This window comes from Somniosus microcephalus, chromosome 20 (assembly GCF_052327205.1).
Source record: "Somniosus microcephalus isolate GS21.2 chromosome 20, FLI_Smic_1.0, whole genome shotgun sequence".
In the NCBI taxonomy this organism is placed as follows: Eukaryota; Metazoa; Chordata; class Chondrichthyes; order Squaliformes; family Somniosidae; genus Somniosus; species Somniosus microcephalus.
Genome location: NC_141006.1, coordinates 54658993 through 54671133, shown reverse-complemented (window position 1 = coordinate 54671133; position 12141 = coordinate 54658993). Strand labels below are relative to the sequence as shown.

The 12141-nt window shown below is 47.6% G+C and overlaps 1 protein-coding gene and 1 long non-coding RNA gene across 2 annotated transcripts in view; one reads left to right on the top strand and one right to left on the bottom strand.

Moving 5' to 3' along the window:
* LOC147103276 (connector enhancer of kinase suppressor of ras 1-like) overlaps positions 1 to 12141 on the top strand; it is a 99035-nt gene that overhangs the window by 15552 nt on the left and 71342 nt on the right. The window contains exons 5-7 of the mRNA XM_085962739.1: positions 1834 to 1875; positions 3415 to 3534; positions 7744 to 7800. Coding sequence (XP_085818865.1) covers positions 1834 to 1875; positions 3415 to 3534; positions 7744 to 7800 — 219 coding nt within the window. The remainder of the gene's footprint in view (positions 1 to 1833; positions 1876 to 3414; positions 3535 to 7743; positions 7801 to 12141) is intronic.
* LOC147103277 (uncharacterized) lies at positions 4188 to 8755 on the bottom strand. The gene is made up of 3 exons (XR_015072934.1): positions 8559 to 8755; positions 7198 to 7397; positions 4188 to 4459 (listed from the first exon to the last, which is right to left on the bottom strand). It is a non-coding gene; the product is annotated as an uncharacterized LOC147103277 (long non-coding RNA).

Below are 12141 nucleotides of genomic sequence, written 5' to 3'. Positions count from 1 at the left end.
CTGCACTGCACCTTCAGCCTTCTGGGCTCTTCTCTCTAAACCTCTCTCCTTGTTATCTCTCCCCATCTTCAAAACTAAACTCTTCTTTGTGGACACCAAGGGAATTGGGGATAGGGCAGGAAAATGGAGTTGTGGTAGAAGATCAGCCATGATCTTATTGAATGGTGGAGCAGGCTTGAGGGACCTATTGGCCTACTCCTGCTCCTATTTGTTATGTTTTAATGTTCAACCATCCCTTCTCCAACTAGTGCTCAACATCCATTCTATGCTCTGTGAAGCAACTTGGATGGTTTACTATGTTAAAAGTGTAATGTAAATGGGGTCTGTGTGCTTGGCACTTGCTGAGAGTTACTGGAGTTGGGAGAGGCAGAAGATGTGGGAAGAAATTTGCAGTAAGTTTCCACAGATTTCTTCTATCAAAGATCTGCTTGCTTTTGTCCATGGTTGTGCTGTAAATTAATTGAATTGCAGGTTAGTTGAGGGTGATCGTCACAGAAAGAGGAGCTCTGAACCGAAATGTACTGACAGGCCAGTGATGCAGTACATGTGCAGCCAAAGCTGAGACACAGAAATGCAGCTTCTCACTGGGAGTGCAGGATTGGTGAACTCCTGTGGAATAAGGAATTGAACTGCAGAGAGTGACAGCCAGCCAGGCATGTTCCTCAAGCTGAGGAGTCTGCTGCAGTGCAGAACCTGTGATCTGCCAATGCAACTGGACAGACTTTGTTAAAAGGGAGACAGAAAAGACACGTGTGTGCATGAGTCTGAGAGTTAGGGAAGATGCAGTGAGATTTCTTCTCTTTTATTCTCCCACCGCCCCCCGCCGATTCACAACTGGGCTCAGACAGGAGTTGGCATCATGCCAACAGTTGTTACTACAAACATGGTCAATATAGAGACTGGGTGCTTTGGCTGAGGCACATTAATGGATTCTCTTGAGTTACTGGATCGTTTTTGCCATGTTTATGCTGCATTCTGGAGCTGTAAATGGGATGCCTTCTGAAATTGGTGCTCTCAGAATCAGTTGGAGTTCCTGTTGACATGGGTGTGGGAGGAAGGAAAGAAAGGTCACCTGTCTCTGTTTAAGCTCCTTAAACCCCCCCTGGCTCACCTTTCACTGCAGTCCCATCTGGTATCTCCATACTGGGAAGACTTACTGGCCAGTTACATGTGTGTGACCTGTGTTCGGACCTGTCAAATATCCTTCTGTTTCCATGGGTTGTTTTATCCCCAGCTTGCTCTTTCCACCCTTCCCCAGACTGTTGTTGGGCTACAGTTTCACAGGTCCTGGACACCCTCCAGTACTCACCCGGGTGGTCATTCTTCATGCTTGAGTGACTGTTTGACTATGGAGGGCATCATAGCTGAACCTGAACCTGTCCTCACCCAAAGCCCAGAAAAATGCACATGCCAGCAGGGGCCACTGGATGGGGATCAGCAGCAATCTCCTTCCCTAACCCTAGGGGGATTAGGAATGATTGTAATATCTGTGCTCCCTCCACAGCTGAGCTCAGCTACCTTGTCACACATTGAGGTGGAACCTAGGCCCTTTATGTAGAAATTTAATAAAAGTTAAAAAAAAAATTATATTTCAGAATAGCAATCCCAGACATGTGGAGAGGATGAACCCACAACACTCAATATTCCCAATTAATGCTTTAACAGGGACTTTAACCCTGGAACCTCATATCTATGTCGCTCTTAATAGACTGATGCCTTACCAGCTGAGCCTCTCCGCTGTGGCGCTGTTATTGAGTCCTGCAGTGGGGTTTGCCTGGCTAGATAATGATCCATCATTGAAATCTTAAGTTTGACATCTGTTCTGTTGTTTAGGAATGCAGCCAGACAGAGAAAGAAAACCGAATACTGAGCATCGTAAGTGCGAACCAATTGTCTCCTTTCTGTTACACCATGGTGAAACTGAGTATCAAGTGAATGTTAATTGCTGTGTCGGCCCTTGTTCAGTGGGTAGCACTCTCGCCTCTGAGTCTAAAGATTGTGGGTTCAAGTCCCATGCCAGAGATTTAAGCACATAATCTAGGCTGACACTCCAATGCAGTACTGAGGGAGTGCTGCAGTGTCAGAGGTGCCGTCTTTTGGATGAGACGTTAAACTGAGGCCCTGTCTGCTCCCTCAGTTGGGTGTAAAAGATCTCGTGGCACTATTCGAAGAGCAGGGGAGTTCTCCCCCGTGTCCTGGCCAATATTTATGCCTCAACCTCAATGGGAGTTTGCTGTGCACAAATTGACTGCTGCGTTTCCTACAGTGACAACACTTCCAAAGTACTTTGTTGGCTGTAAAGTGCTTTGGGACAGCCTGAGTTCGTGAAAGGCGCTATATAGTTTTTTTTTCATTTAAAAAAATTGACATCTGATTATTGAACGTATCACAATTTAGATTGCACATATATTTTCAGGAGATTCTGATCTGTAAGTAATTGATGTACACCTTAGACAGGGGTTTGGGACTGATGCTGCCTCTAGGACATGTTAATTATTCGCAAAAGGCAGATGCTGGAAACAGAAGTTTGCTGGAAACACTTGGCAGGCCAGGCACATACAACACACGTGCTTTGCGTGATGATGCTCTACAGGAACATGGTCATTTTTGTATCACGTATGTTGTAATCAAGCCCGGCCAGCTCTACACCTGAAATATTACCTGCCTTTTCTGTTTCAGATACTGACTTTGTATTTCCAGCATTTTCTGGTTTTCCAGCATTCAGTTCCTTGTTTTTATCTCTGATATAACAGTTATGGGTTAATATTTATGACTGTATATGAGGGTAATTTTTTAACTTGCCCCTGGAGCATAAAACTAGCATTGCAGGTCTGGTACTTGTTCTAGAAACCACTCAAAATCAATGGAAAGGAAAACTGAGCAGTTCCTAGAGCGAGCATGACCCACAACACTAGTTTTACACTCCAACATAAAGCTGCAATTACCCCAAATATGTACCCGTGTTTCACAAGATGGGTGCTTTTTCTTTAAAACCCAGTGGAATTTGCCCTGTTGTGGAGGATAATTCTGTAGCCTGGTTTTTAGTTTATTATTTGTAAGATTCCCTTCCCCTACACACTATCCCAGCTGAGGAGGATAGGCCAATAACCCAGTCCCACTCTGGAGCTGCATGTGTGTAAAGGTGACTCTGGGAGCCTCGCCTATGGGGAAACATTTGCTTTTGCTTGTCGCCTCCCCAACAACACAGGATGCAGGAAGATCAACCAACACTCCTGTCTGAGCATGTGTCACACAGTTTGTTAAGAGGATAGCAAACTATGGTGCTGTACCTTTAAAGTGCTGTTATGTTGCAAACTGCTTTCCCCCGTTCTACCGGATGTAGGTAAGGCAATGTTTCTGGGTGTGTGGTTGGTTCTGTTTGGTCCCATCACTTACAGACTCTATCTCATTCAGTGCAGGGAGCTCTCCAGTTTCTGTGAGAATATGGTAATGGGTAGCCCCGAGGTGTTGGTGAACCAGTGTGCCTGCCTGGAGACTATACATCTACTCACCACCTCGCCAGGGCAGAGTCTGGTGAGTACTGCATGGTGTCCGGAGTTATCGTGGAGGGAATACTGGCTGTGGACTTGGTACTTTTCCTTGAATGCCCAGATAATGGTCTTTATAACCTAAGGTTTGTAGGAACAATACTCTTCCCAATTCATTTTTTGAGAAAGGTATATCTAATTTATACCTTTCACTTAGTCTTCATAACACCTCTCAAGTGTCTGATAGTGTTTCACATACACTGAGTTATCTTAAGGTGCAGTGACTGTTGTTATGTGGACACTTTGAAGACGTTTATCATGCAGCTTGGCTCAGTTGGTAGTATATCACCTCTGAAGCAGAAGGTTGTGGATTCAAACTCCACTCGAGGTTTGAGCATATATTCTGGGCTGACACTCCAGTGCAGTGGTGAGGGAGTGCTGCATTGTTAGAGGTGCCGTCTTTCAAATGAGAAGTTAACCTGAGGCCCTGCTTTTCTGCTCTGGTTCAAGTAGGCGTTCAACTACAGTCTGCTCCTGTTAATTTAGTTATATTTTGCTCCAAAAAAATCTCAGCCCTGTTGTACGATTAGTTTTCTATAAAGTGCATCAACTCAGCAGAGCAGATTATCAGACCAGCATCACGCCATCCATTTATACATGGCCCTGAATACTGCTACTTCCATATACTGTGCCACCAGCCAGAATAACTCTGTGCTTTATTTATATGACCCGGAGCCACTTACAGAGCCAGTCCTTGAGGCTAGGAACAAATCAGTTGAGGCACAGGAATCATTGTGATTTCTTCCAGAGTGTGTGGTGTGTTTGTGTGAAGAGGGGTGTGTGTGTTTATGGTTGGGGGATATTTTCTCTCATTCCTTGATAGGACCAGCAGTCCCACATGTTGCCACGATCTCTGGCATGAGCGCACCCAGCTCAATAGTCTTCTTCCAACGACTGGTTTCTCAGGTAAGCTGAAATGTAATCAAAGTGTTAAATGTTTAGAGCAGGAGATAAGATCACTCGTGGATACACTGGAGAGTGATTTCTAGCAGTTCTATTGTGGCATCATATTTCCTTGTTCAGCAAAGAAGTATTTTTAGCTTTCAGTCCAGGGAAGGATGGCTTTGAATTTTTTTCTTTTGTTATTCTGAACCCTGAGTACCTCCGCCACGCGCAACCACACGCGCTCCTCTGCGTGCTTTCCCACACATCTCCGCCACACACTCCCGCACGCATTCCCACAAGCATTCCTGCCGCCTTCCTACTTCATGCTCCTATACACTCAACTACACGCGCTTCCACTTTGTGCTAGATCAACCATGATCTTATTGAATGGCGGAGCAGGCTAGAGGGGCCGTATGGCCTACTCCTGCTCTTATTTCCTATGTGCTCCCAGACATGCGCCCGCACATTCTTCCACATGCACTCCTCCATGCTCTTTCCTGCACGCACTTCCATACATGCTCCCGCACACACAACTGCACGCTCACCCGCGTGCACTCCCACACGTGTTCCCACAAGCGCGCTCCTATACACTCTCCTACATGTGCTCCAGCTCCCACTATATATGTGCCTGCACATGCTCCTGCATACTCCCCTACATGCTCACCCACATACGCTCCTATACATTCGCCTACATGCTCTGCCATTCGCTCTCCCGCAAGTGCTCCCGCACGCTGTCCCTCCTCTTGGTTTTCTCACTGTGTTGATGTTACGACTCAATGGCCCAGAAATTCCGTTCGCAGGCCTCCCACGGGCGGAGGGCTGCGATCTGGAAAAACCTGCGCTTGGACCGGAGGGCTCCCGCGAGGTGCAGAGTTCCGTTGCTGGGCCTCTCCAAACTGCTGGTGTGCACGTATCCCAGAGGCGCAGGCGGTTCGCAGCGTCCCTGGGATCACGTGGGCCATAGGGAGCCAATCAGAGAAGGGAATCTCCATTCATAGATTTGACAGGAAGACCTGTCAAATATATGAATAGAGATCACCCCCAAAACATAGTAAAACTTCAAATACATTTTTTTTTTAATCACATTTTTAAAATGACTATAATTACATAAATTAACTATTTTAAACAAAAATTTAAATTTTTGAAAAAATAATTAAAGTTTTTACGGGGCTAAAAATAAACTTACCTTTCTTTAAAGTATTTTTAAATGATAAATCAGTGGAATTTTTTTTTAAATTACTTTTTTCAACTCTTATCCTGGTAAAAGCAGGCCTTGCGCCAGAATTGTGTTTTCTGTGGGCGGAGGGTCTCCAAAAAACGGACTCTCCACCCGCAGAGGCCCTGCTCCAGCGCAGCCGGAGGATCTGTGAAGAGCTTTCTTGACAGATCGGAAATGCCAGTTTCCAGCGCATGCGCAGTGCATGCCTGAAACCGGCATTTCCAATGTCCCTACGGGTGAGTACACAGTGCGTACTCACCCGTAGGGACCGGAGTATCCAGCCCATTGTTGCCCTAACTCAGTCTTTGCCAGGAGCTCAAAACTCGGGATCTCCTGCCCACAATCTCCAGGCTTTTACAACCCAAGCTGGGTATCAAACAATCACTACTCCCTGATTTCCTTCATATTCTCTTCCATTCTTTTCAACCCTGGTGGTTTCCTGCACTTTGGACCTTGGCTCGTCAACTGAGTTTTTCAATTATAAAAAAAATAAGTTGATACCTAATTTCATTCGAGTTTCTTGGTTGGTAGAGAGCCGGAAGTATCTCTGGTACCTGGAGTTTAAGAGCTGTCTCTCTCTCTCTCTCATTAATCAAACACTTAGGATGCAATCAGCAAGATGCAGCATTGATTTTTCTTTTGAAGCTCAGACTACAACTCTCAATAATGACTCGATTTATTGGACTGATTTAATTACAGGCTCCTCGTGAACATTGTCCATTTTGAGAGAGACAAGTATTTAGGACGGTTCACAATTCAAACGGTTGTCTGAATAAAATCTGTAATTATAGTGCTTTTATTTAAAATATTTATCATTCCAGATGAATTCTGATTCAATTCATAACTTATCAACAGATATCCTTTTCCTCTCCTGTCCTGCAGGCACCGATTCTTGCTGGGTATCATTGCACGGGTTTAACAGCCCTCTCGTACTACAGCCAAGTGGTTGTCCATGTACAACCCTAGACAATGTGTAGACAGGCTAGTCGACCATGGTGGGTTGGGGTTGATACAACCTAACTCAATCCTGTGCTCACCCGACAACTGCACATATGCACATTCCAACAGGTGTCGATGCGTAGTGATCAGGAGCAGGATTCCTGGTTGTTTGTGTATTCGCTCTCCTCCCTAGTACAGGGTACAGAGACCAATTATATTGCCTCTGTAGCTACCCTGGCTATGATCAGCTAGCTCCATCCCATGCTGTATGACCCCTTTAAATGCTGGCTTTACAAAATTAGGCATTGGGTGGGGGGGGCGGGGTGGAATTCTAATTTTTTTAAATCTTGTACCCTTTAACTAGGGTCACCAGATACATTGTTTAGATACATTGAGCCACTGATAAGTGTATTTTAACTGCATTAATTTACTCAGATATTCTCTTTACACTGCTCCTAACTATATTTATCTGTCTATGTGCTGAGATTAGCCTTGGCAAGGTGCAGGGGCAGCACAATCAGTTCAAGTGTCCAGTCTGGGTAAGGTGTTGTTTTAAATTGTCCAACTTTGATAGACCCTGTAGGAGGTTTTAATTTTGTGTATTACCTGGCAACAAGGACAGGCCACATTCTGGTCTGTGAATACCCTGAAGAAATACGTGTTGACTTGGGTGTTGACAGCAGGTTTGGTGCAGGGCACAGGTTTCCTGTCCAGTGCTGACGGCTTCAGGCTGGAATTTTTGCTAATCAGCAGAACCACTGCTTTACGGTGACTGAATAACTCGCAAACTTCATCAGACATTCACCCTGAAATCGGCACATTCAAACCATTTACAACGTTAGATTTTAGTTTATAACTTTGAACTAATGCCAAATTAAAAAAAACCCGTGGGCTGTTCTTCCAGTTGATTGATTTAGGGTTGTGACAGCTGTGACCAGGGTTGACAGCTGTGAGCAAGGCTGACATGGACATTCAATACTGGCAATGTCACACGGCTAAGATGTTAAACTTCAGAAGTATTTCAGTAAATTGCGTGGAACTGCTGCAGATTCATGAGTTCAGATCTGACGAACAGAGTTCTCAAGCAATTCGTCACTTTCTGATTCCCCTCTACTACCCCTGGATTAAAAGCTGTTCCTTTACATTGTTCAGGGAATTGAAATCAAGTCGAATAACGGGCTGCACTTTATCACAGGAACCACGGTAAATGTAAGTGAAATTTATTCATCTTGCTCTTTCCCACTCTGTCTCTTTTCGGTGTCACTCACTTTGTATGTGTGCATATGGTTCCTGTTCTCTGTCTGTCTTAGTCAGTTATCTCTCTGTCTCTCTCCATGGCAGTTTCTGTTAATCTGTTTGTCTGTGTGTGTGTATGTCTGTGTGAGGCACTTTCCCTGTCCATTTTGCTCTGAAATTGTTCGTGATATGGGTGATACAGGCAAGGCTGTGTTTCTTGCCCATCGTTAGTTACCCTGAAAAGCTGTTGATGGGCTGCCTTCTTGCATTGCTGCTGTCCTGTCTGTGCTTCTCTCCGTGTGAGTCTGTTACTCTGTATTTGTGTGTGTTTGTTTGCATGTGTGTGTGTGTCTCTCTCGGTTTTTCCCTCTTTTCTCTCTTGTCTTTCACTCTCTCTCGCTCTGTCTGCAGTCCCTCTCGTACTGAGTGACCACCTCTCCCTGACCTTCCACTGCACCTTCATCACCAAGTCCAAGTCACACATCATTATGACTTGAACATATGTCACTGCTCCTAGGCATTCCCTATCTAGCACCATTGTGGGAGCATCATCATCACAAAGACTGTTGTAGTTCAAAGAAAAGGCCCTTCACCATCTACACAGGGCAATCGGGGGGTGGGCAATAAATATCACCTTGCCAACATCACCCATATTTCCTGAACAATTTTTAAAAAAATGCTCATTAGGAGTTTACACTTTTGTCTTTCAACACTTCTAAAAAATAATTTACCTTTTTCCCACTTGTTTTCATGTCGTCCTGCAGAATATCGTTGCTGTGTCCTGGTGCAAATATATCTATGCGCTGTGTACAAAATACAGAGGACACACTCACTCTGGAGGTCAAAGGGTAGCAAATAAAATCTGAAAGTGTTTTTCCATTTTCTGACCAGTGTTGCAGTGAGAGAGTCTGGACAGTGAGTGTTGGCAACTTTAGGTGGTGTCACTGCCAAGCCAAACCTCGCCCTTTGTCCACATATGGCACAATCAGGAATGGGAGCCCTGGCTGATTTTTTCCCTTCTGCAAAAGCCCCAAAACCAACTGTACAACCATGACCACTGCCCCAGCTGAGATCAGGGAACTGCTGCCCAGTGTGGCACTGACATCAAAGTCAGGAAGGCTTTTGATATGCAAGCCTCAGTGCTACACCAGGCAATATAGTGCCAGTCTGTGTAGTTCAGTATGATACCAAACTGTACCTGCTTGGTCTGTGTGACTCAGTGACACACTGGGTGGTACAGTCCTGGTCTGTCTGACTCAGTGACACACTGGGCGGTACAGTCCTGGTCTGTGTGACTCAGTGACACACTGGGCGGTACAGTCCTGGTCTGTGTGACTCAGTGACACACTGGGCGGTACAGTCCAGGTCTGTGTGACTCAGTGACACACTGGGCGGTACAGTCCAGGTCTGTGTGACTCAGTGACACACTGGGCGGTACAGTCCTGGTCTGTGTGACTCAGTGACACACTGGGCGGTACAGTCCAGGTCTGTGTGACTCAGTGACACACTGGGCGGTACAGTCCTGGTCTGTGTGACTCAGTGACACACTGGTGATATGATTATCTACTGAGGATGCCTATTTTTTCCCCTTTAAAAATCTGATTTGGGATTCTGTGTAAATGGAGTTTTGATTCCAGTTGTAACCAACATGTGATCCACTTTGAGGGGGTTTTAATGTTGATGTGCCTCAATTATTCCGAGACTCGATGTTAGCGAAACAAAACAAGGCTTTTATTAACTTAGAAGATAACACGCAGTGGAGAGAGGTATCTTCCATCTGGAGATCTGCAGTACTGGATATGAGGCCAGACTGCTTGCTTACATAGGGGCCAGGTATGGGCGGAGCCCTACACACAACGCATTCCATACATTCCAATATACAATACAATGGTGAGGAGAAACCTGAAACCAACCACAGTCACAGGCAGTGATATACAATACAATGGTGAGGAGAAACCTGAAACCGACCACAGTCACAGGCAGTGATGAATGGAATATTTCATCACATTCACCCCTTCTATAGATTTAGTCTGTCCGGGGGTTTGGTAGTCCTCTGCGACCGACGTGGCTGATGTGGTGTCGCGGGTGTCGGCTGGGTGTCCCCGGGGGCCTCCTGGGTCTCTGCCGGGGGTGCCGCCAGGGTTGTTGAAGGGGTAGTTGGTGGGGGTGCCGTTGGTCGATGTTCTTCCGGGGGTGATGAAAGAGTAGTGGGTGGGTAAGGGTTGCTGCGATCGTTGTCGCTATCGCCGTGGTTGTTGTCGTTACCGGCTGGGGCGACGTCTTTTATGGACACGGTGTCCTCCCTTCCGTCGGCGTGCCGGACATATGCGTATTGGGGGTTGGCGTGGAGTAGGTACACTGGCTCCACGAGAGGGTCCGTCTTGTGGCCCCTCACATGCCTTCGCACGAATACCGGACCTAGGGTGGAGAGCCATGACGGCATGGATACGCCTGAGGTGGATTTCCGGGGAAAGACAAACATTCGTTCATGAGGCGTGGCATCAGTGGCAGTACACAATAGCGACCGTATCGAATGGAGCACATCCGAGAGGACTTCCTGCCAGCGGGAGATAGGGAGGCCCTTGGTCCTTAGAGCTAGAGTGACTGCTTTCCATACTGTCCCGTTCTCTCGCTCCACTTGGCCGTTACCCCGGGGGTTGTAGCTGGTGGTACGGCTCGTGGCGATCCCCCTGGACAGCATGTACTGGCGTAGCTCTTCACTCATGAAGGACGCCCCCCTATCCGTATGGATGTAGCTCGGCATACCGAACAGGCAGAACAGGCTGTTGAGGCATTTAATGACCGTGGCGCTGGTCATGTCTGGGCAGGGGAAGGCGAATGGGAACCGGGAGTATTCGTCCACAATGTTCAGGAAGTAAACATTGCGGTCGACGGATGGGAGGGGGCCCTTGAAATCTAAGCTGAGCCGCTCGAAGGGCCGTGTAGCTTTGATTAAGTGGGCTCTATCTGGGCGGTAGAACCGAGGCTTGCACTCAGCGCAAGTGTGGCAGTTCCTGGTCAGAGACCGAACTTCCTCAATCGAGTAGGGTAAGTTACGGGACTTTATGAAGTGGAACAGCCGCGTGACCCCTGGGTGGCAGAGGTCGTTGTGGAGGGTCTGTAGCCGATCCCCGGTGGCGCTGGCACACATCCCTCGTGAGAGGGCGTCAGGGAATTCGTTAAGGGCCCCTGGCCGGTAAATGATGTCATACTCGAAGGTGGAGAGCTCGATCCGCCACCTAAGAATCTTATCATTTTTAATCTTCCCCCTCTGTTTATTATTGAACATAAACGCTACCGACCGCTGGTCGGTAAGTAGGGTGAAGCGTTTGCCGGCTAGGTAGTGGCGCCAGTGGCGCACTGCCTCCACGATGGCTTGGGCCTCCTTTTCCACGGAGGAGTGTCTGATCTCGGGCCTTTGGAGGGTCCTCGAGAAGAAAGCTACGGGCCGCCCCGCCTGGTTGAGGGTGGCCGCCAAGGCGAAGTCAGACGCATCACTTTCCACTTGAAATGGAGTGTTCTCGTCCACTGCCTGTAGCGTGGCCCGCTCAATATCCTGCTTAATGCTTTTGAAGGCGGCGTGGGCCTCAGCAGAGAGCGGAAAAGAGGATGCTTTCAAGAGGGGGCGGGCTTTGTCGGAGTAGTTGGGGACCCATTGGGAATAATAAGAAAATAACCCCAGGCACCTTTTCAGGGCTTTGGGAGTGTTGGGCAGGGGCAGCTCCCGTAGGGGGCGCAATCGGTCGGGGTCTGGTCCGATTTCCCCATTCTCCACCACGCTGCCTAGTATGCAGAGGCGCGTGGTGTTGAAAACGCACTTGTCCTCGTTGTAGGTGAGGTTGAGTTTTTGTGCGGTTTCCAGGAACCTCTCGAGGTTCGAGTCGTGATCCTGCTGGTTGTGACCGCAGATGGTGACGTTGTCGAGGTAGGGGAAGGTTGCCTGCAAGTGGTGGTCATCGACCATGCGGTCCATCTCCCTCTGGAAGACCGAGACCCCATTCGTCACCCCAAAGGGGACTCTGAGGAATTGGTAGAGGCGTCCGTTCACCTCGAAGGCGGTGTACGGGCGGTCCTCTGGTCTGATAGGGAGCTGGTGGTACGCTGACTTAAGGTCGATGGTGGAGAACACCCGGTATTGGGCGATTTGGTTCACCATTTCTGATATGCGGGGTAGCGGGTAGGCGTCTAGTTGGGTGTACCTGTTGATCGTTTGGCTATAGTCGATCACCATCCGTTTCTTCTCGCTACCCCTTACCACTACCACTTGGGCACTCCACGGGCTGTTGCTGCATTCAATAATGCGCTCTTTCAGGA